The sequence below is a fragment of the Lineus longissimus genome, chromosome 14, assembly GCF_910592395.1.
Source record: "Lineus longissimus chromosome 14, tnLinLong1.2, whole genome shotgun sequence".
NCBI lineage: Eukaryota > Metazoa > Nemertea > Pilidiophora > Heteronemertea > Lineidae > Lineus > Lineus longissimus.
In genome coordinates this window covers 4314059-4339286 of record NC_088321.1, presented here as the reverse complement: position 1 = coordinate 4339286, position 25228 = coordinate 4314059, and the positions used below count along the sequence as shown (strand labels likewise).

The window sequence follows — 25228 nt, the reverse complement described above, 5'->3', positions numbered from 1 at the left end:
ATTACAAGACACTCGTCTGCGTGCTCCGGTTCCTCTATTTTCTCGGGTTGAAAGTTTCAGACTGTCTTTCAGGTAAATGTCCCAAACAAGATCAACTCGACTCGTCTTCTCTAGCTGTGCTGACACATGTGGAATGAAAACATCCTTGGCATATTCTCCGAATGTCCTAGATTCCCCAACTGGCAGAAGATGTACTACAGCTGCGCCATCAAGAACTTTTACCTCAACAGATGGGGTGTTGGAGACGGCTGAATCGATCTTGGACTCGAGGCATCCCACAAGATCAGACTTTTTCCCCTGTCGAAGTTTTCCGGACGAAGACAGCGATGGTGGGTACTGCTGATTCTCGTGCTTGAAAAACTCCTGAAGGTCACCTTCTCGTGATTGACTGGCGATATATAAACGTGGTTAGCTTTTCCTTGTCCTTTGATGGAGCCTTCTTGTTAGGCCTGCTGAACAGCGGGAGCGCATTTCTTGGTATTGTGGCACTTATTGCTTTGTCGTTTTTTAACAGTCTTTCATTGATGAAGGATGAATACTGTTCGTTCCCGACTTGAGTATCGATGGTGAGAAGGTCATTGCTACGATCAAGAAACGGATTCCCCAATTCCTCCACGGTAGTGACGAAGGCACGTACGTCCTGGGAGAAGGTCCTCTGTCTGCTGTCGCTCTGCTCATGATGTTTGCCATGGTCGCTGTCGGGGTGTGGGTCAATACTGTCTTCGTACTCTGCAATGATTGCGGACAACTGTGGTCCTGCCACCATCCAGCGTCGTAGGGCTCCAGGGTTCTCGGTTAACCCGATGGCTCCTCCATCTCCCTTGACCAGCGTATTCATCTGCTCATGCGCTTGGTCGAGTCCGATTGCAGAGAATGAATTTCCAGTCTTATTTGAGGTAAACGCACCACCCATGAAATGTTCATAAACCTCAGGACATCTCTGACGGAGGTTAGTCATGTCCCTTATGTGCACAGGAACCCACCGAGCATAGTGCACATGGTCCAAAGCAAAGAACCATGGAGCAAGTTGAGCCATAGACTCAACATACAAATCGAAGTCGGATGTGCTGAGGGCTCGAACGAAAGCCAGGAGATTTAACTCTAGTTCCAAAACTATGCTCCAGAATTGAAACATGGGATGGGAAAGACACATATTTTCGCACCATGCAGTGAAGGCCGAATCAGAGAACGTATCACTATCAGCTGAAGTTTCTTCTTCCATCTCAAACGCTTGTCTCTGAAGACAATACAGCGATGCAGCAGTGATTTGATGAGCCCTCCGTGTCTTCGTTATATGCGAGGCACGAATGAAACTGTCTGCCGTTCCATTTATATGCTAGAGCATACTGTCAAATACTTACATGCTACATTTCCTTCATAGATCCATTTAGATGGTAATACGGGAAGAAATGATCTCGGTTTAATTAGCTTCTTTTTTTCAAAAATATTGCATAATCATAGGTGGCAGCACTGAATTATGGGATGCAAAATGCGCATTAATTTTTTTTTTTTGGTTGAGCCCTTTTCTTTTACTTACTTACTGAGGACCCTTCGTGCCCTAGGTGGCACATGGGGCATTCCCCAGGGTCCTCCACTCAAGTCTGTTGGCTGCTCGCTGTCTGGCTGCCTCCCATGATGATAATAATGATGATGTATTACTTGCTTTTTAATTTCTGTAACATCTCTGTCTGTGCTAGTTTTTTCCCTTCCTCTAAAAAAGTCTTCTTAAGGGTTTCTAAGTCAAAACTGGCATCAGAACTAGCCTCCTTTTGTTTCTTTCTAATGGCATTCTTCAAGGAAATGCACTTCTCCTTCTTCTTGAGGATTAAACTGAATTCTTCTGTAGATATGAACGAATCTGTTCATGCTTTACTGACCAAATCATTGATAGTGTTAAATTTGGAAATGGCCAATTGTGATATCTTCTCATGCTTTTCAATTTTCCTAAGTATGTTCTTCTTCTGAAAACTAAGTAGTGATGAATAATGGCACTTGCTAGTGTCACACCACCCAAAGCAAAACCTATTGGAGCAGTGATGACTCCTGCTACTGCTGAAATACCAGCATAGCCAATAGCCACACTTGTTAAACTTAGGGCATGTCTAAACCCAGTAATTACATCAAAAGCTTTCTTGTATTTCATAAATGTTTTTCGTCTGCATTCAATCTCAGCTTCAAAGAACTTTTTAACTTCACTGATTTGATTACGTCTGAAACCCTGAGGATTCAAATTATGAGGATTCAAATTATGAGGATTCAAATTATGAGGATTCAAATTATGAGGATTCAAATTATGAGGATTCAAATTATGAGGATTCAAATTATGAGGATTCAAATTATCAGGGTTCAAATCAGGAGGATTCAAACAATGAGGGTTTAAGTTGGACTTCGTCACGATAGGCTGGTTATTCTCTTCATCGATCATATCTTGGTGATTTACATCTGGATAAAGCCTACTTCTGTCTTCCATTTAATTAATGCGAAAAGCTAGAATCAACAGAAGCATTACTATGTCTGTCTGTAGCATTAGTAGATCCTGACCTTGTCATGAGAGCTTCGCTCGATCTAATTGATCTAGAACCAGTCGGTCTAATCACAATTTAGTCACAATGGGTTTAATATCAACAATTGGTGCTACTACTGGTTTATTGTTTGATAATTCATGTCTTGATGTCTCATGATTCGATAACTCATGATTTGATGCCTCATGATTTGATAACTCATCTTTCTTTTCTAGTTCCTCTAGCTCTAAAACTGTTCTAATCTTTTTTTCCTATTCTTTGGTCTCTTGGTGTATCCCCAAGTTCTATTCATTTATTTAGATAAATGATACTTACATACAACTTTGTTGCTGAGGACTATGTCCTGATCTGAAGGTTCTTTCTAGGTCTTCTGGTGTAATTAACTTATATGTAAAAATAAAACTAGTAAACAGTTCAATTGCTTTATAACATAATTATCGTTAAATATCTGTCCTTCCATTTGACTCTCCATTTAAAGGATAAAAAGTTTTTAAATTATGTTTTTATGTTTTCAGGCTTTTTATGTCTGAAATTGGCAACCATTCATTGAATTTATCACTGTAGCCCTTCCACTTCACTAATCCATATTTCTTGCCTTTACTGGTCTTGTATCTTAATATCTTCTCTATCTCGTACTCTAGTTGATCAGGATTATTAACATAACTGAATTCCTCTTCGTAGAAATATCCTTGAATTTCCTCCTTGAGGTTATCTTCAAGCTTGTTGACAATAGGATGAGTGAAGATTATCTGTTTGATTTGGAATACTTCCTCAGTGAAGTTTGGTAGGTAGCCTTTATTGAAAATGGCCTTGTACTTTGAAATTGTTACACTGTCACCTACTTTGTACTTAGGATCACCAAATGTCTCTTTGAGGTGAAGACCGTAAAGGTTGTACCATACTGCTCCTTCGTTTTCGATCTTTCTGGCGTCTATTGGTTTCATTCCTGTTGATGAGTGACACGTATTATTGTAGCCACTGACCAAGTCATCCAGAACATCTATCCACTTGTCAGTCTCCTTAGCAGTGAAACACCTCCACATTTTATTCGTCCTGTTGAAGTCCTGTTGAATCTCTCTGCGACTGCTGCCCTCTTGTCAGATATTGAGGAGAACCGTTCTATGTCATTTTCTGTTAAAAGTTGCTTGAAGTGCTTGTTGTAGAGTTCTGTACCGTCATCTAATTGAATCTTTGTCCGGTATCACCTCTTTAAAAATCACTTTAAATGCATCTCTGATTTCTTCTCCTCTCTTACTCTTCACTGCCACAGCCCAAGCGTAACGACTGAATAGATCAACGAGTATGACTGTTAAAATGAATCTGAATCCTTTATTCTTACACTGAAATTATCTGCATGTCAACCAGGTCAGTTTGCCACTGTTGATCGATGTACGATGCCATTGTCTTTCTGAAGGTGAATTTCTTAATGGCTGGTTTTAGTAGAGCGGCTAAGGGATATTTTTCACCAGAATCGTACACTTCTTCAAGAAAGCATGAAATTTTGCAGAGCGGTATTATAGCACATAAGGATCATTAAAAAAAATGGACCCCAAAAAATTACGGCCCCTGGTGGCCGCCATCTTGAATTCCAAAATGGCCGCCAAAAATTACCTAGTTTTGTCCATATCTCCAGTAAAGCACTTAGGATCGAAAATCGAGCGCCTATACCCATGTTTTCAATATCAAGGAACATTTTCGGGGCATCAGAAATTCGGTCAGATGGCGGCCATCTTGAATTTCAAGATGGCCGCCATGTTTTTGACATTCCTCTGTGTCTCTAACACTATAAGTGTCAGAAACAAAATTCTAACGCTCACTGCGTCTACAGAGTATATGTAAGTCATTAAATAATAGACCCCCAAAATACGCCCCCAAGTGGCCGCCATCTTGAATTCCAAGACGGCCGCCAAAATAATCTAGTGTCGTCCATATCTCCCGTTCTAAAGCACTTAGGATGGAAAAACGAGCGCCTCTACCCATGTTTTCGATATCATGGAATATTTTGGAAGCATCAGAAATTCGGTCAGATGGCGGTCATCTTGGATTTCAAGGTGGCCACTATATTTTAAATCTGTGAAAATGCAATTACATCAGTCACCATTGCATAAAATTATTCACCTTTTTAAAAGGAAAGCATATCACACCGGTCCCTACGAATGTCCATATAAGGGTCTGTGTCAATGTCTCAATGATTGATATTTTCAAAACAGAATGTCCATAATGTCTCAAAATGTTAATGATTGATATTTTCAAAACAGAATGTCCATGTAAGTGTCTATGTCTATGTCTTAAAATGTTAATGATTGATATTTTCAAAACATAACATCCCTAAATCGCTAGACCTTATAGCAAATGCCACCACACTTGCAGAGTGCAGTTCAACCACCGTCAAAGTTCTTCTTGAAGAATTTCCAGTTTCCTTTGCATGACTTGGTGCGTTTACAGGAGATGAGTTCGTGACATGCCTCTTCAGCTGCAGGTAATGTTGTCCACTTCGGCTTGTAACCACTCTGAGATGGTTTCCAACCCCAGTCAGTTGGTGTCGGTACCAATGGGCTCTTTTCCAAGGACTGGCCCCAAACATGTCCTGCCTGGTAGGTGGCTCTACTGACGTGCTGTACAAGGGAGGCCCTCGTTGGTGGTATGTTGTCGATGTTTCTCGACATTTTCGAGAACAATGTCATCCTAGCTGAATTCACAGACACCTCGTCACTTGTCCTGCAGTACAGCAACACTGTAAACCGTTCCAGTTGCTGGATCACATCCTCAGGCGGGTTGGGTGTTGGCGACGAGTGGCGTACGTAAGTCTCTGTGATTTCAGGCCACACAAGCCACGTGTTCCATGCGGACTTCTTACCATAGTTGGCAAAGTACGATGTGTTGTCCGAGCCCGTGAAGGCATGAAAAAACAGCAATCCGTGTGCAACCTGAGGGCCTACTGCACTTGCAATCTCGTGGACAGGAATATAACGAAAATCCTTGCCCGTCCCAAAAGCTATCCACAGTTGTTCAAGATTTGCAAAGTTCTGAAAGTTAGCAACAGCTAATACAACAACATCTGTATACACTGTTCTAATGATCACTGTTTTGAAGCCGGAATTCATTGCATCTTTGACATGAAGGAAGATTCTTGTGTCCGCCTCCTCATGGGAACATGGCTGTAGTGCGTCCGTATTCTGATCCATAACTGAGGTAACAACAGCCTCGCTCAAGGTGGAGATGATGATTTGTCTCCAGTGTCTTTAGAAGCCAACTGCTTTCCCAGAAACTGGAAGAGTTCCTCTTTATTTTCATCTTGCGCAAGAAGTTTTTCCAATGACCTGGAAGCTTGACATTACAAGACACTCGTCTGCGTGCTCCGGTTCCTCTATTTTCTCGGGTTGAAAGTTTCAGACTGTCTTTCAGGTAAATGTCCCAAACAAGATCAACTCGACTCGTCTTCTCTAGCTGTGCTGACACATGTGGAATGAAAACATCCTTGGCATATTCTCCGAATGTCCTAGATTCCCCAACTGGCAGAAGATGTACTACAGCTGCGCCATCAAGAACTTTTACCTCAACAGATGGGGTGTTGGAGACGGCTGAATCGATCTTGGACTCGAGGCATCCCACAAGATCAGACTTTTTCCCCTGTCGAAGTTTTCCGGACGAAGACAGCGATGGTGGGTACTGCTGATTCTCGTGCTTGAAAAACTCCTGAAGGTCACCTTCTCGTGATTGACTGGCGATATATAAACGTGGTTAGCTTTTCCTTGTCCTTTGATGGAGCCTTCTTGTTAGGCCTGCTGAACAGCGGGAGCGCATTTCTTGGTATTGTGGCACTTATTGCTTTGTCGTTTTTTAACAGTCTTTCATTGATGAAGGATGAATACTGTTCGTTCCCGACTTGAGTATCGATGGTGAGAAGGTCATTGCTACGATCAAGAAACGGATTCCCCAATTCCTCCACGGTAGTGACGAAGGCACGTACGTCCTGGGAGAAGGTCCTCTGTCTGCTGTCGCTCTGCTCATGATGTTTGCCATGGTCGCTGTCGGGGTGTGGGTCAATACTGTCTTCGTACTCTGCAATGATTGCGGACAACTGTGGTCCTGCCACCATCCAGCGTCGTAGGGCTCCAGGGTTCTCGGTTAACCCGATGGCTCCTCCATCTCCCTTGACCAGCGTATTCATCTGCTCATGCGCTTGGTCGAGTCCGATTGCAGAGAATGAATTTCCAGTCTTATTTGAGGTAAACGCACCACCCATGAAATGTTCATAAACCTCAGGACATCTCTGACGGAGGTTAGTCATGTCCCTTATGTGCACAGGAACCCACCGAGCATAGTGCACATGGTCCAAAGCAAAGAACCATGGAGCAAGTTGAGCCATAGACTCAACATACAAATCGAAGTCGGATGTGCGGAGGGCTCGAACGAAAGCCAGGAGATTTAACTCTAGTTCCAAAACTATGCTCCAGAATTGAAACATGGGATGGGAAAGACACATATTTTCGCACCATGCAGTGAAGGCCGAATCAGAGAACGTATCACTATCAGCTGAAGTTTCTTCTTCCATCTCAAACGCTTGTCTCTGAAGACAATACAGCGATGCAGCAGTGATTTGATGAGCCCTCCGTGTCTTCGTTATATGCGAGGCACGAATGAAACTGTCTGCCGTTCCATTTATATGCTAGAGCATACTGTCAAATACTTACATGCTACATTTCCTTCATAGATCCATTTAGATGGTAATACGGGAAGAAATGATCTCGGTTTAATTAGCTTCTTTTTTTCAAAAATATTGCATAATCATAGGTGGCAGCACTGAATTATGGGATGCAAAATGCGCATTAATTTTTTTTTTTTGGTTGAGCCCTTTTCTTTTACTTACTTACTGAGGACCCTTCGTGCCCTAGGTGGCACATGGGGCATTCCCCAGGGTCCTCCACTCAAGTCTGTTGGCTGCTCGCTGTCTGGCTGCCTCCCACGTTAGGCCCTTCTCTTGAAGTTCCTTTGCCATGGAACGCCGCCAGGTCTCTCTTGGTCTGCCTCTATTCCGTCTCCCCTGTGGTGTCCATGTGAGTGCTCTCCTTGGCAATGCGTTTGCAGGCATTCGGAGCACATGGCCCAACCATTGCCATCTTCTGCCCTTTTCTTTTAGTAAGGTATTACTATAGTTGTTACAGATATGAAGTGGTGACGGATATACACCTGAGAGTAGTTTGACAAAAACAGAGGCATTTGAAAATTGAGGCGGCCACCTTGAAATCCAAGATGGCCGCCATCTGACCGAATTTCTGATGCTCCGAAAATGTTCCTTGATATTGAAAACATGGGTATAGGCGCTCGATTTTCCATCCTACGTGCTTTAGAACTGGAGATATTGACAAAACTAGGTTATTTTGGCGGCCATTTTGGAATTCAAGATGGCGGCCACCAGGGAGCGTAATTTTTGGGGGTTCATTTTTTTTTAATGATTCTTATGTGACATAGTACCCCTCTGCAAAGTTTCATGCTTTCTTGAAGAAGTGAACGATTTTTATGCTTAGCCGCTCCACTATTTATGCAGTTGGTGTGTCTGGAAATGTTTTAACTTCTTTGTACTTAAATTTTTTGGTATCATCTTTTTCATTACTTTGATTTTCATTGCTTTGATTTACATTCATTTAAATGGGTGAAGTATTTATTCACGAACCACATAAAATGCTGATCTCTGTTGTCACCAATTGTGGTAAGACACATTTTGTTCTTGACCTATCAGAAATGGAGTATCATATCAAGTTCCAGAGCATAGTCATTTTCTGTCCAACATATTTCAATAATAAGACATAAGAAAGGAAATGGATTTACCAAGACAACAGCGTCTTCATAATTAATCCTGAAACAGTGGCCAGTAATTTGGACCTTGTTCTTAAATCTGCTACTCTAACCTTCAAAGGAACAGACACATTATTTTCAATTGATGACTGTACTAATTTGAGAGACACAAAGAAGAAGGTGTCCGAGTTATGTAATCTTGCCTTTTCCGGTAGGCACTACAATCTAACTGTTTGGTTACTAGTTCAAAAGTAAAATTCAGTCGTTAAGGACTTCAGAGAGAACATCAGACTCTTAGACCTGTTTTTTAACAAGGATGCATCAGCTATGAAAGATGCCTTAGAAGAAAATAGTGTTATTACCAAGGACAAACGACGGTATTACATAGAAGAACTTAAAGTTAAAAAGGGATCAAAATTAATCATCAGGTTGTAACATCCATTCGAGTTTACTCTTAATTCCTCTTTCTAACAAAAAAGTAATAGACCCCTAATCCTAAAGCACTCATACCTAGGACAATTCATAGGTACTCATATTTATTCATTTCATCACTAGGTTGGTAGTAGTCCCTTAATTCAGGTTTCTTAGGTAATGTTATTGGTTTATCAGGGTGTAAGTGACTGTAAAGAGTAACTGCAGCATCAGTATTCTTAAAATCAATAGCAGACTGGTTCTCTCTCTTCATTTTAATGTCAACGAAGTCAACTAAATTCTTTCTATGTTCTTCATATTCCTCTGATGATTTATTTAACTCTTCCATAGCCCAATTATATCTTTTAGTTTCAGCTTCGTAACCATTATTGTCCAATGCCTTAAAAAGGTAACCAGTTCCTGTGAATGCTAATCCGTTTACTAAAGCGCCTCCATCATCATAGCAATACCTGCCATTTAATTAGGTTGATTTCCCTTTATCAACAATTGATATCTTACATCAGACCATTAAGGTCGATAATGTCACTGTGTTCATCTGTTAATTTAATATTTATTTTATTGAATCTTGATTTACATGGTATTTGTATTGGTTTATCAAATGTGTATGTAATAGTATCTCCAATATCAGCTTCCTTTATCGGTCTAATGGCTAGAACATCTGACGGTTCCCTGTTATCAAGTACTTTATTATTGTTAATTATGTCATGGTGTAAAACAAAATAGTTTATTGGTCTGAAATTCATTGGATAATCACTTACGATCAAACCATCTTCAGAAGAATAAGGCCATTCAGAACATTTTAAATCAAACAGTTCATTGCTTTTATCCATAAACATAATTTGATATCTATTCTCATTTTTCTTCTTTTAAGTAAGTGTAGGATAGTCTTACCAGTGGGTTCTTCTAAATCAAATCAAACAGCATTTCTACTTAAAACGTTTTCTTTCAATTGATATGAAAATGCTTTTGAAAATTTGTCTCGGTCATAAAGACTATCAGGTATCGTAATAAGTGTCATGTATTTATCCCTTAACTTGATTTTGTTATTCTTCCTAGCTTCACTTATGTTGTGAAAAGAACAAGGTATCCATGTATAAGTTAGACTGATACTAGATGCATTCTGAATCTCTTTGTTGAGATTGATAACTAAATCACTTGAACTCTGTTCTGAGTAGTCTCTAGAATCAATGTTTAACACAGTTTTCATTTAATTAACTAACATAATTAAGAATTTATTGATTTGGGTCTGATATCCTTTCTCTGAAGGTATCCTACAGTCCCAAGACTAAGAAATAAAATTCCAGTCAGTTTAAGTATCTCTTCTATGCTAGGATTACTAGGGGAACCAATGTTGAATTTTAAATCTTCCTAAATAAGTAAGAGTAAAAAGTCATTCCGGTTGTTTCTAATACTCCTAAATACAGTGCATTGACTACAGTTGGCTTAAATGGTTGATCCAAGATATTAAGATAAAAAATTACCGAAGTCCTAATACAACTTTGTTTCTAAGAGCGTAGCACAACGTTGTTGCTAAGGACGAAGTCCTGCTCTAATGCTGTAAAGATGCTATTTGATAGTTACTTATGTTTACCTGGGCATCAGAAACCACGAATATGTGCATTTTGTATGGCCCATTTCCTGTTTCTTTGTTATCGATAACTGTATTCCATCCATTGTGTTTTGAAGCTTCTTACCTGAACCGTGTAGACGATTGTCCTCTGTGGTTCTCAAGTTCAACCACAACCTGTAGTGATTCGAGTCACCATAATACTTCTCCATTGTCATGTAACAGTCATGAGTTTTCTTCAAATCATTAGACATGAAATGTTTTTTGATCTCATCCAATTGATCCATCATTCTCATTCCTTCTAGAAACACCTGATTAGAAACACCCTCTATTGTAACATGTACTTTAGTGATATTGGGGTTTTCGAACATCTCAGAAACTCTAGATCCATCGGCATAATCAGACACGAATAGAAGCAATATGCCTTTAATTGACATCCTTGGAAAAATAATATTCTCGTTTATTAATGTTTCATTTGAAGTAACATTGACCGTCTTGAAATGGTCTACCCAATCGTAAAGAGTTGTATCTGATACTAAGTTGACTTGAAATAATCTTGTTAGTTACTGTGTCGTACTCAAAACAGATATTTTCAAGTTTGTAGTTCATAGCTACAGTGTTATCTGTTACTATTATTTACTCCTTGGGTGCTAATGTAATCTCAATAATCACATCCTCGGAAATTGGAAACTTGTAAAATGGAGCATTGGTGTGAAATAGTTCAAAATCTAATGGTATCTTGCATTTGGTACCGAACAATTTCTTAAGTGTCTTTTCATCACTAGTTTCATGAGTGACATTAGCTTCAGATACACCAGCTCTTAACTTCCTTAGATTGACTGATTGAATACCTTGAAACGCCCTATGGTTTCTTTCCTCTTTTGTTAACCACTAATCTTTAAATGTCAAATAATGACTGTAATCGTTTATATATAAATGATGCTTATATAGCGCAGTATCCAGACAATTGTCCGCTCAATGCGCTTTACAATGGAAACCCCAACTCATCCAAAGGCCTCCCGAAAGAGGTGGGTTTTCAGAAGGACTCTGAATGAGCTAAGGTTGTCGCACAATCGCAGTCGCTCGGGTAGAGCATACGAGAGCTGTGGGGCTGCGAGAGAGAAAGCCCGGTCACCGTATGATGGTACAACCGGCTTTGGACTAACCCGCAGCCTGACACACCCCCGCGATCGCAGGTCAAACGAGTGAGACTGCGCGACAATGAGCTCGGAAATATAAGATGGAACCAGTCCATAGATGAGAACATGAGAACCTTGTATTGAATTCGCTGTGCTACCGGCAACCAGTGCAGTTCATGGAGAATTGGAGTTAGGGGCCTTGTCCAAATTATTCGCCGAAATTCACCGGCGAATTTCTGGCGAATTTACGGCGAATTTTTACAAGTTCGCCAAAATTCGCCATAACCTCTTCAAAAATCGTCAAAAATTCGCCGAAAAGTTCATCAGAAATCGCCTAGAATTCGCCATAAAATCGCCATAAATTCGCCTAGAATTTGCCATAAAATCGCCGAGAATTCGCCATAAAATCGCCACAAATTCGCCGGAAAATCGCCAAAAATTCGCCATAAATTCGCCGAAATTCGCCTTCAAAATCGCCCAAACTTCGCCAAACATCGTCAGAACTTCGCTAAAATTCGCCGGAGACTTTCGGCGAATTTAAGGCGAATTTGTGGCGTTTTTGTGGCGAATTACGGCGAATTTCGGCGAATAATTTGGACAAGGCCCCTTATATGCACCGACTTCCGGCATCTGACTACCAGACGAGCAGCAGCGTTCTGCACTTTCTGCAATGGCCCCACTGTGATTGCGGGGAGACCAACAAGCAGGGAATTACAGAAATCCAGTCTCGAGGTTACCAGAAGCTGGGTGAACAAGCGAGTTGTATCTGCTGAGAGATACCTCCTGACATTGCCTATGTTGTGTAGTGCCATATTCGCACGTTGGACGGTGGAGGAGACATGCTGCTTAAAAGTAAACAGGCTGTCGAAAATCACTCCAAGATTCCTTGCACAGTCAGATGGCTCAACAACACAGTCCACAACTCTGATTCCTTGGATATCCGGCAAGGAGCGAGTGTACATTGATCGTATAAACAGGAACACAGTCTTGTCATTATTGCATGCGAGATCATTCTCGCCCAGCCATCGGCTAACGTCAGTTGCACATCCACTAATTGTCTCTACAGCGACACATGCATTTGACAGAAGAACAGCCAAGTACTCTTGGGTATCGTCGGCATACAAGTGGTAGCCCCCATCGTGGTTGCCATCTGCACCACGTTCGAGAATGCCAGCCAAGGAGTTTGTGTAGAGGGAGAAAAGAACCGGTCCAAGAACGGAGCCCTGTGGAACACCACAACTCAAGCCCACCGGACTTGATGTTTCTGTACCAATGCGAACACGCTGTGACCTGTTTGTCAGGTAGGAACGTATCCAAGACAGCGCAATCCCCTCGACACCCATTGCTTGGAGACGATGTATGAGTATCTCGTGGTTGACAGTGTCAAAGGCAGCGCTGAGATCAAGGAGTACTAAAATTACACATTTCCTCGATCCCAGTGCCCTGGCGATGTCATTATGGACCCGTAGGAGAGCAGTTTCGACACTATGCCTTTCCCTGTAGGCCGACTGATACCTTGTCTGCAACCCATTTGTTCGTATATGTTCCATAAGCTGTTTCGAGACTACCTTTTCCAGGACCTTAGAAAGAAAGCTAAGGTTAGAGACTGGTCTAAAGTTCTTTAACACCTCCGCATCTAAAGATGCCTTCTTGAGAAGTGGGACAACAATGGCCTCCTTCAACTCCTCAGGGAAGATCCCTGATGAAAGAGACAGGTCGATGATCTTGGTAATGATTGGCAGCAGCGTGGTTTAGATCAAATATCTGTTCTGTTCCCCATTTAATTACCATCTTTGATATCAAGTTTCTACAATGTTATTAACCACACTGTTTTTGGAATCACCTCATTACAGCAGATCCCGTTAGGGAAGGTAAAAAAGCTAAGCTCTGGTTGCAAAGGCAAATGCATTGATGCCTTGAGGTTCACTTTTCTCTTTGAGTTGCCCGATGATGTTGGTATTAGGGTAATCAGGTGTAATCACAGATAGTCTAATCGCCTCTGGCATATCTGGCTGACTGCTTGCCACAGCAGGTGTTACCTATTTATAAGCTAACAAGATGTTGACTTTAGTAATGGTCAACAAATTTTCCTTCCTGGGTCAGAAAGAGGGGGGGGCATGCTCTTCTGAGCTCCTCACACTCCTGCCTTCGTTTTGTTTTGGTTGGTGGTTTGGGTATAAAATCCCACCTTCCGCTGACAAGTCTGGCATATTGTTATACTACCTCTGGTATTATCCAATATGGTAGAATTTTCTAGAGCGTTACGCTAGAAATTTAAGTCCTTTGTAGTAAGGGCTCTATTTCTAAGCTAACGCCTAGAAAATTCTACAAATTTATCCCACCTGTCCTCCCCACATTTTATCCTGTTGGGGATCGGTCTCCATGAAAGAAGGATGATAGAAGGGCTGGTGGGTGTGAGGATATAGAGGCGGTGCCAAGTGAGCATGCGCAGTGTGACGTCACTTTTTGTTTACCTATAGACATGTGTGGATTTAAAGGGGATATGGCATATTGTTATACTACCTCTGGTATTATCCAATATCGTAGAATTTTCTAGGCGTTAGCTTAGAAATAAAGCCCTTACTACAAAGGGCTTAATTTTATAGTTTATTTGATCTTTAGTAAACAAATCCGAGAGTTCCTTTTCATCAGGTTAATAATAAAGTTTATTATTTTCAATATAAATACGTGGTGCTAGATTATTCAGTTTATTATGATCATAATTTCATCTTGATCCTTTCAATGCTTTATCAAGTTTAGACTCAATTTCTGTGTAAATTAATTATTTTATCACAATATCTGTTGTAATACCTCTTTGTCTTTCTGGTGTAGAGAACGAAGCATATGTAGTTAAATTACTTTCAACACCTGGATTAGTATCATAACTTTCGTCAATAGTATCACGGTGACTATCTAAAATTTTGTTATACGCACTGTAGGCCTGTCTGGATTTGAACAAGCGGTGTCTTTCCTTTCGGTCTTTGAATTATCCACATCAGACCATATCGAATCGAAGTCTGTTACGACCAGATCTAGATCCTCCCAGCCCATTTTACAAGGCTTTGATTGGTGGGAGCCATAGTTCAACTCACGTTCCTTAAGAATGCCCGCAATTTTCTCAACTTTTCGCTCTAAGTACGACAGCCGATCGACTACAGATATATCATTCACCTCTTCAGGCATTGATTTCAGAATCTTTCCGAGGTCAGTGGCCGAGATCATAACGAGTGGTATTTTGTCTATCTTATCTAATTTAGACAGAGCATTGATGATATCATTTATATTCGCTTCCTCTTCCTTTCTCTGATTACTAGTCTTACGCACTATTTTCTTGCCGATTATGGCGAGACTATCAACTTTATCCCAAAGAACATCTTTGGAAGACAATATTTGTGTCTGTTGTAAAAAAACAGGTACCGCACGTTTAACATTGTCCGCTGTTCCAGTCTGCAGCTCAAATACTATATATGCGAGAAGCGGGTCATTAAACACCGTCTGGCAGACTGATAATGTCCTCGTCCTCCATGTTCTGATCATCCCCCTTCACCCTTTTGTGATCAGGGCTGTCCCCACCTTGAGGGGACCGATCGTTCGACTTTCTTTTCAGGCTTTCGACGTCTTCATTAGTTGACGTGCCCATTGATTGTTCCTTGTTCGGCTTTGATAGCGGCGTTCTTGAAATCGATTTTAGTGGGTGGCCATCATGGTCTCTTTTGACTACTCTATTCGTGGCGGGCGACGGGCAAGCATCAGGCATTGTTTCGGACACGTTTGGCTTTGGACCCTGCGTTCTGCCACCTGATTTTCCCTTTGTTTGATCCTCGTTCGACATTGCTGTTCACTCAATCAAGCGTAACGAATTTTCGGCTATTGTAGCTGGTAAAAAACACATGCATTGCCCTATATATGTAGGCTAAACCATATGTACAACGTATACCAGCGAGTGCCTTGATTCAACAAAGTCTTGCTATTTCTCTAAATCAGGAATAAAAACCTGAAATTTTATCATCGACTACATTTAGTAATACAGTTCATATACCAGTTGCGGCCGTCCACGGAATTGTCCGTGTCTTCAGAGGCAAATTAAACACAAAATTAATTTCAGAAACTTATTCTGCCGACTACTCCTTTCGGCCATCTTGGATCTAATTACCTGTAAGTTGAAATTTGATTGAGATCCTATCGAACACTCAAACGGCAATGGAGTAATAACATGCTAACCCTTCAATCCAATTATTTTCTGCTATGTTTTTTGCTTATGTTATTCCCTTACCCTTCTTTCCGTGGTTCATGTCCTCCCTCCAACGTTCAACATGTATGGTTAGCTAGCGTCCGCTATCTCATGTTATTACTCCATTCCTGACTGGGGTTCGATAGAATTGTTGTAGGGTAGACAATGTAGATCTATCTTCAATAGTGAAATTACCTGAAACCCCCTGAAGCATGCCTCGAATCTGGCCTGCAGCTTATCCAACTTCCATATTTCATATACTCACATTGCCATTGGCAATTGCCAATTGCCAGCTTTTGATCTAACCCAACTTTAGGCCTTTGATTCACGGGAATGGAATTTGCGATGATTCGAGCTACAAATCCCTAAAACTAATCGTAGTAGTGGCATGTGATAAACAGAAAACGACAATCATGTGTTTTTAAGCAGGAATATCACATGAGTGGTTGTCTTGGCCCGGAAACCCACGAGACCGCACTGGTTTTTCTATTTGTCGCACCAAAACTGCAACGGTGGAGCTTAAATGTGGCAAAAAAAACTGAGGCAGAGCCGAGGCTTTGGCCAACATTTCAGCTCCACACATGCCCGAGCGGTTTTGGTGAGACAATCAACACCGACAGTGAGGTATTAATTTCAATTCCAAAATATCTCAAATTAAACAAGGAAAATGTGGTTTTAAATGCCTTTTGAGAGCTTCTACATATTGCACCAACCCAAGCGATTATGGTTGCCTAACCATTACTGGTTAATTCAAAACGAGACTTCGTTTGCGCATAGAGCATTTACACTGTAAAGTGCAGTTCGTTCTAAATCCAGGTATTTAGAATTCGTTACTATACTCTCCAGACAATATTTCGACTTCCCCCAGTTTCTTTTCCGTCCGACAGGTAATTGATGAAGATACTTGACCGAAAATCTATTAATCATCCTGCAGAGTGTTATAGATAACATCATGAATATGATATTTGCTTTTGAAATATTATTCGGTAGAATATTGCTAGACAAATTGGACTTTGTTTTGAAAGAGGTCGTTGATCCTCATGCATGCGTTCACTTTCGTGCTTTACGCATAGATCACTGTACACTGATATGGAAAGACCTGCGTACACTTTCGTTAGTTCAGATTCTGGTGCTGATACCTCATAGACTGGTTGTTTGATCGATAAATAGTGTTACAGTGCAGCATGCGCAAATACTTAGGATGCACAGTGTAAATCATGGAGGCTGTGTGTTAATGAAAACAATGAATATTTTGAACAATTGTGAGAAGTCTACAAATCTACAAATTTTCGATGTTAAAGAAGTGAATTTGGTTCATTCGTGAAGAATGGTCTCACGGAGTGTGTTCACTGATATACACTCTCCAATATAGACCTGAAAATATGTAATCAAAACGTCTTTAATGAATGAGGAATTTACATAAACTTGTGCGATATCGCAATCCCAGCGTACACTAGATTTTATTCGAAATGATAGAACATTGCTACGCAGGGGATGAATCGTGTACGTTGTCCACCGTGGCACTGGTGACTTCTACGACTATTGTTGAAAAAAAGGCCAAAACCTATCAATTAGAGAAAAACACAAGTGTTTTTCCCAATTAAAGTTGCCGTATTTTCAATACAAAACCGAAGTAACCTAGTATGCATTATCATTTTACTTTAGACTTATTACAACATGTAAAGTCGGTAAAGTCTGTACACTGGTATTTAATAACAAAATTAATGCTAAATATATAGAAATGGTAGTTATTTTACCACATGACGTTTCACCAGAGTCTTGGCGTAGGAGTAACAGTTGGCCTCATGGACAGGATTTTATTTTAACTCCCAAAAGTGGTTAGCCCACCTAAAAAAGTGGCTAACCCACACAAAAAAGTGATTATCCCACCTAAAAAAGTGGTTAGGTATTACCTATTAACAATACAACATAAGGATATGTTTACATATGACTTTTTTAACTTTGATGTTTATGTTACCCCTAATAGTTTTTTCACTCTAAAAGAATTTAACATAACTCCTTGGTTGATAAGTTTGAAAATAGTAAGGATTGTCTAAGACTGATTAATAATCCAGCGGGCGGCGGGCAGAAAATGCATGCTGCATACCGTCTGCAGACTGGGGGTTTTCTCATGAGTCAATAGAATCTAAGGTCTGGAATTAGGGGACCATATCAGCAGTTGCTTTCAGCCAACTTCTGTATTAAAATTAAGATCTGGAATTAGGGGACCATCTCAACAGTTGCCATGTGATTTTCACACTAAAAAATAAGAGGCCATTTCAGGTATATGCCAAACGGTAGAACAAAGATTATCTAGGCCGTTGTGCAAACAGGCTTTGCGATACACCACGAGTTGGGATGTAGGCCTAAATTCCTTTAACTGTGAACCAAGTGCATCCACTGGCACGCTACATGTATGTGTGACTCGCACGGATTTAGCACGTAGGGCCTGCATGATGCTAATCAGCTAGGATGTATCTTGTGACCAGGACTTTAGTAATAAACATTTGCCTGAAAACATTTCTTATTTGGCCTAACAACACCTGTTTAGAATGTCAAAGAGGCTGGTATTTTCACTTAACATCAAGAGACAGAGGAGAACTGTCAAGGTGGGTGTTTGATATACAATGGTTTTATGTTCCCTGGGTTTCTTCATTCTGTTATCTTTAATTATATTTACCCATGTCATTCAGCACTTTTTATCATAAAATGCTGCCTTTGAAATGAACCCAACCTTGCCGGCCAATCAACCAGGCGCACGAGGCACAACAGGCCGATACAATATACATGTTCTGTGTTAAGTACGTCATCTGTCATGCACACCCAAAAAAATCTTTTCAAAGGTAATTCAAATATAAGAAAACAAACTTTGAAAAAAAGTTGGCGCAAAGCAACTACTGATATGGTCCCCTAATTCCAAACCTTAGATTCTATTGACTCATGAGAAAACCCCCAGTCTGCAGACGGTATGCAGCATGCATTTTCTGCCCGCCGATCCAGTGGGAGCTGTGTTCTGTTTCTTGCTCAGGCATAGATGCAACACGCACAACGGTCGACAGGTATAAGCCAGTTTATTAAAGTAACTAAGATATATAAAGATACAGGTCACGTGATGATTAGTAAGCTATATAAGGTATATGGTTAGTATGGTTAGTATAACGAGTAATAGGTAATATATCATAACATCCCCCTTACGGAGATGAAGCAAAGCAACACAAAATAGTTAACTGCAAATCCAAGTGTCAATTAAACAAACATCAAAAACTCATATCGCACGAGACGCTAAATAAAGATTAATCCAAATAGTCTGCAAGTAAATCACCTTGTTATGTCTGAATGAACATAACTATGAACTGAACTAAGGTCACGCTAATAATAAAACATAAACATTTAAAAGTTATATAAGAACCACACGCATTTTCCGAAACCTAAACACAAGAGATTAGAGGCTGGTCTGCTCTAATTAATCAGTCTATTCACATCTGTTGAGTTGAGTAACTTTAGCATAAGTTGAACTAATGACCATATCTATCCGGTGGTCTGACTAGACGACCTGACCTTGTTGTAACGAACTGCGGGGTGTCAGGCATAGTGTTTATGAGGAGTTCATTCTCACGAGATTCTAGTCTTTCATTAGAGATTGTTGCGTCAGAGTCTACATCTTCAATTTCCTGTTCCAGGTCATTTTCCTGGATACTGCCCCTGGGCACCTGGCGGAGGTGTCTACGGTTACGTCGCAAAGTGTTATTCCTTGTTCTGACCAGATATGATCTCGGATCAGATGTCTGCTTTTCCACAATTCCTGGGGATCCCTGTTTATCCGGAGAGGTTATGATAACATTATCGCCGGGGTTTAGGGGTTTGAGTGCTCTAGACTTCCCATCAAAGAATGCCTTTGCCGTATCCCGTCGCGTTTGTATCTGCTGCTGAACTTTGACTGCATCCGCTGGTAGGAGTTGTGAAGTTGCCGTTGGCAACCTCGTGCGCAGGTTTCTACCCATAAGCAACTTGGCAGGCGATGCCATGTCTGCTTCACGTGGTGTACTCCTGTATGCTAAAAGTCCTAGATACGGGTCTTCTCCTGTTGAGAAGCTTCTCTTGAGAATTTTCTTGACGGTCTGCACAGCTTTTTCAACTAGTCCATTTGATTGTGGGAATCTTGGTGATGATGTCACCAGCTTAAATTCCCATGCTTTTGCGAAAGCTTGAAAGTTTCGGCTAACTAGATTAGAACCATTGTCTGTGAAGAATTCGTCAGGTATTCCATGGCGCGCAAATATAGATTTACAATGTTTGATTATGGTTTCACTTGTAGTGTCCTCAAGCAGTGCTATCTCGAAATAGCCTGAGTACGCATCAACTATCACTAAGTAGTCCTTCCCATAGACCACACATAGATCACTAGATATGTTTTGCCACGGCCTTTGCGGTATGGGATGTGACATGAGCAGTTCCTTTTGCTGTTTATTGCAATGTTTCTGACATGTTGTGCATTTTGAGACCATTTCAGCGATTTGACTATTTAGTCCTGGCCAATATATGACCTCCCGCGCACGTCTTCGACACATTCCTATTCCTAGATGTCCCTCATGCACTTTTTGCAGCATGTCTTTGCGCATTGATTGCGGAATCACAATTTTGTGTCCTTTGAATATGTATCCTTCAGTAATGTATAGTTCATCGCGACAGTTCCAGTATGGTTTCACGACATCTGGAACTTCAGAACAATTTTCCGGCCAACCTGATTCTATAGTTTTATGCAATGTCTGCAATTCAGAGTCAGTTTGTATTTCACGTTTTAGCTCATCAGCTTTTCCTGCGGTTATTGGTAAGCTAGACACTAGCGCATGAACTTGTAATTGGGCTTCCTGTGAGAGTTCATTATCACGATCTGAGTCCTCCAAGTATGCTCGACTTAACGCGTCAGCTACATACATTTCCTTACCAGGCACAAAACGCAAGTTGAAAGTGTACTTTTGCAACCTCAGTAGAAATCTCTGAATTCTGGGCGGTGCCTGCCCAAGTTGTTTCTTAAGAATTGACTCAAGTGGTTTGCGATCTGATTCGACGTCAAAATTCCGCGCATATAAGAATTGGTGGAAACGCTCGCACCCAAACACAACTGCTAATGTTTCTTTTTCAATCTGGGCATAACGCTGTTCGGTTGGCGTTAATGCCCTTGACGCATAAGCTATTGGTGCCCCATCTTGCAAAATGGCGCCACCTAGTCGGGTGTCTATAAAACGAAGATTGAAGATTGCAGAATCTATAAAATGCAGAGGTCAGAAAATTTACATCTTCAACAGTCAGGCACTTGATTTTAGCATTTTCACATCTCTGAGAAACAAAGTCATTGAGAACAAAGTCATTTGAAACAATTCCGCACACTATCACTATTTTCAGAGGGTTGTTGTCAGATATATAAGGCCTAATGTACACAAAATCAACATTATGAACAGGAATTATTTTCATTTATTGACGTATCACGCCTAAATTGAGGGAAGATGTATCTTTAAAGGGTACTGCACATGATCACATAGTATGAGTCGATTATTAGTGACCCTTCATTGTTATTTTGCCATTAGAAAAACTATAAAATGAAGAACTCCCGAACTATAAAACGAAGATGCTCTCAAAAATCATTCTCCGCAAACAATAGTGGTATATCTACGATTGGTATTAGTGGCTTATAACGTACATATCCCACGATCCAAATCAGGCTGCCCCACCTTTCAGCTAGGGGTGGAACTAAACAGACATTGCGCTACAGTGGGATAATGATGAACTATAGCAACGAAGTATCTTTTAAGTTATGCGTGACGTCAGAGTGACGTCATTTTGTAAACAAAGGTATCCATCTATTCGCAAAACCAGCCCGTATGAATGTTTTAGATTTGCATTAGGTTTGTAGTAATCATATAGTTTCATGACTCTTCAATTATTCTGATTAATCTTCACGCAAGTTTTTGACAGTTTTAAAGTTGTCAATATTTGCGGCAACCCATTTTACTGGAGAACTATATCAGCTCATCCTCATTTCTCGTGCTACTTTTTTAGCCACTGCCTCTGTCGCTACTAAAACAGCAGCACAGGCACGTGAAACTTAGAGACCCCCCCCCCCCCCCCCCTTCGGTTGCCCCCTTGACTGACAAACAAACCCCGACTACACCGACAGCAAATCTAAAAACGATATCATTTTACATTTGGGGGGGGGGATGGAGGTAGTTAGTCGAGGGGGCCTGAGTTGAATTGAAGGGGTAGGGGGCAATTGAGCTATTATATAATTTCTCGCGCCTGTGCGCAGTAGTTTCGAGATCTCGCGGTATACAGAACGTGCGACATTCGATTTATCGGATGGTGTTCATGGTGTTGTAGTATTTCAGTTTTGCTCAATTCCATTGCTATTTACGGTTTGAAGTACCGGTAGGCTATGAAACGTAGACCATGTCACAGTTAGGACCGCATCAAATATCCTGACCATGGAATTTGGTGGTAAGTATAGCCAGATGGTCGCCAAGGTGTTGTTTTTTTGTCACCTAATTGTCCTAAATCGATCTGAGAAAAAAAGCATGCATGGCCGTCGCCCAGCCCCGGCCCAGGCCCAGCAGGGCACGTGCCTAGCTAGGCCTACCACCTGTATTGATAAATGAGATGCATCCCCATGCTGCTGCCGTAAATGTATGTAAATGCTCGATGCGTGGACATCTTCATCATTATTTGTCATCATTGACATACACATTGATGTAATGGTAGGCCTATAGTCCCCCCCACCATGCCCACCCCCTAGGCCTAGCCTACCCTGTGTGGCCACGCTTGCCGGGCGGGCAGGCCAGGTCGCCCCCCCCCCTGACCCTAACCATAAATTCAAAATTTCACATTCATTGACTTAGACCGGCGTGCCTGCCCTTCTGCCAAAAGAGGTAATTCATGAATTGTGGCCTCAAATATTGTGGCGTTTCAATATTTCCCAGGCCGATTACCCTGTCATCGCATTAATTATTTCCATGTGATGTCTTGTCACAAGTCACCTCATGCACAGTGATTGACCAATTCGAAAATGACATAGAACATGTATCACGTGAACGTTCAGGGGCGTAGCCTGATATCGCAGTGGGGGGGGGGGGGGTTCTTTGCCCATTTCTTGAGCAACGAAGGTGCTAAGCCCGTGAACATGAGACCGAAATCTGGCAGGTCAGCACTCTCAGTTACGAAGGACTGTATAAGGTCACTCGGGCCTCTCAATTACATGATTCCTACACCGTACAGGATGTCCCCAAATTAGGTATTTTTTTCTTTTTTTTTAAAATATGACCCCCCTGAAGCGTTTTTTGACCTCTAACATAACCAAATCTCATCCAAATGGCCTCATTTTAAAGTTTTCCCCTAAAATTATGATTTTTCAGGTGTATGTGGTGATATCAGTCACTAACTTTGATTTATGACATTGCTGTTCAGGCAAATTGGCGTGATGAAATGTCCCCAAATTAAGCCAAAAAGCAAAAAAACATGTCCCCCAAAATAGGCTAAAAAATACAGGGTGTAGAGGTCTCCACGTAATTGAAAGGCCTGTAACTCTATCGTACAATGGCCCATTTGGATTGAATCATGGTGTTACAAAACTCAGTAGAAAAGTATTTCGTGTTTGTTAAAATCATAAATCGAGTGTAGCCTGCATGGAGGCTGTATTTTGTCTAGGCTAAGTCATAGTTTTGACTATTATTAGTATTTGTCACTTTATGTGTTTGTTTTTCAGCATCATCCAATGGTAATGATCACAATGCTTCTGGTGAGAATGCAGGGCATTATGCACGAATCAAAGAGTTGGCTGCCTCCTATCGCAGGAGAAAGAGGAAAACCTATCCTAAAAAGAACTTAAAAACCATATGTGAAGGCTCCATCCAGGGACATCAATGGTGATATAGATGGTCCATCAGTTCCCAGAAGAGAAAGAAAAGGGAAGAAAACCTCAACGACAGGTAGATTGTTTTTGGTTGACAAATTCCTTCACCTCGTCTGAGCCATCAATATTCAATTAGGCTTTATACATGGAAAAATATTGCTGCTAGACTAGTCTTACATTAGTGCAATTAACTGATAATTTCATGTTCTGGACAAATGGTTTATGCCTACAAATCCAACCCTATCACTGCTATACCTCGTTAAAATTTCTCACCAATCTTTAAAATCAAACCAGAAAAATTAGTCTTTTCCACCCTTTTTATGTAAGAAATTCCATGGAAGAAATTGCATCTTTTCTGGCGTAATCTGCATTTGGCCTTAATTTCAAAATTGCTTGTTTTTCCAGAGAAACTAAAGGACTTTCCTGAGGAATTGCTACCAAGTAATAATGAAGTAGAAATCGATGCACCTTTCGATTTTCAAGTGTTCCAGCAAGGTTTGTGATTTTTCTTTTAAGGTCTTTTTATTCATCAGCTAGTTGGCTCTATTCCAAGACACAAATCAAGTTGTGTATTTTATAAGGAGTAAGTTTCCGATTTGACCTACCATACTTTTTACGGCTGCAGAGGTCAAACGACGTTAACTGATTCATCTAAATTTTGAATTTTGTGTTGATCACAAGTCGGGTAATAGTTTGCAAATGATTTATTCTTTTTTAAAGGTTAATTGGGCAACACTGGCTGCTGATTAAGGCAAATAATGGTATTTTCGAATCAACACTTAGGAACTTTTTTTTTCTTTCCCGGTAGTATTTATCAATGCACTTTTAATTTACAGTGAGAGCTGAACTTATGGAGCTTCTGAATGGGATTCGGGCTTCCAATAGTACTGAAGTGCCAGGCACTGAATCTGAATGGAAGAAAAGGCATTTTGTTGCGCATGCTGACCGGAAGCAAAGACAAGAGGAAAGTTGGGAGGAGGTGCGGGAGCCAGTATTGAGGTCAATACTTAGGAAAATGGGAAAACATAGTTCATCATGTGCAGTTTGTGTCTCATGTGCGTCGTCAGCTGTTATCAGGTATGATATATTTATAGGAGATAAATTTGTTTTCAAAGTGTACATGTAACAGGCACTAAAAATAACTGAAGGAACACAGCTCTTTAATCAAAACACAAATTGTTCTCTAGAATGTGATTCAGAGTCTGGAGCTGAAGATAGAAGCTGCAAGAACACCACGGTTTTCCTTGTGCCATGGTCAACCCAGTTTGTTGACCAGGTTTTCCAGCCTTCTGCCCTATCTTCGGGAGTTTTTCAATTTGATTATATACACACTTTCATTCTTTTCAGATTCTTATAAAGTTCATTGGTTTAAATAACATGACATGATTTGAAAGATAGCAATTAACACGACAGTATTAAAGGGGCTTTCTTCATATTAGCAGTTTGTGCAGTTACGATGCATGTCGAGTTCACTGCTATATCGATCAGTTTAAAAGTTTATCATTTTCATTTCAGATGCTTCAAAGAGTCGGGCTTCTCTACGAAAGCGTCTTGAAAAGGAGAGAAAACAACTTCAGCATTGTGTTACACTGTACAATTCAAAAGCAGACTGTCATGTTTCTGTGGACGAAGTCACACAAG

At 40.8% G+C, this 25228-nt stretch overlaps 2 protein-coding genes across 2 annotated transcripts in view; both read left to right on the top strand.

Moving 5' to 3' along the window:
• LOC135499130 (uncharacterized) overlaps positions 1-25228 on the top strand; it is a 192030-nt gene that overhangs the window by 42067 nt on the left and 124735 nt on the right. The gene's annotated exons all lie outside the window — the stretch shown is intronic.
• On the top strand, positions 22859-25175 carry LOC135499166 (uncharacterized). Its single transcript, XM_064789833.1, has 6 exons — positions 22859-22878; positions 23441-23452; positions 23590-23663; positions 23993-24082; positions 24424-24664; positions 25103-25175. Exons 1-6 carry the CDS (start codon positions 22859-22861, stop codon positions 25140-25142), a joined length of 477 nt encoding a protein of 158 aa, XP_064645903.1. The 3' UTR covers positions 25143-25175.

Bases quoted from the DNA above. Each gene is read 5' to 3' on its own strand.
- LOC135499166 (XM_064789833.1), top strand. From the start codon at position 22,859: ATGAGACCGAAATCTGGCAG. The intron at 23,664-23,992 runs GTAGATTGTTTT...TTGTTTTTCCAG, and splicing joins GAAGAAAACCTCAACGACAG to AGAAACTAAAGGACTTTCCT. The intron at 24,665-25,102 runs GTATGATATATT...TTTTCATTTCAG, and splicing joins GCGTCGTCAGCTGTTATCAG to ATGCTTCAAAGAGTCGGGCT.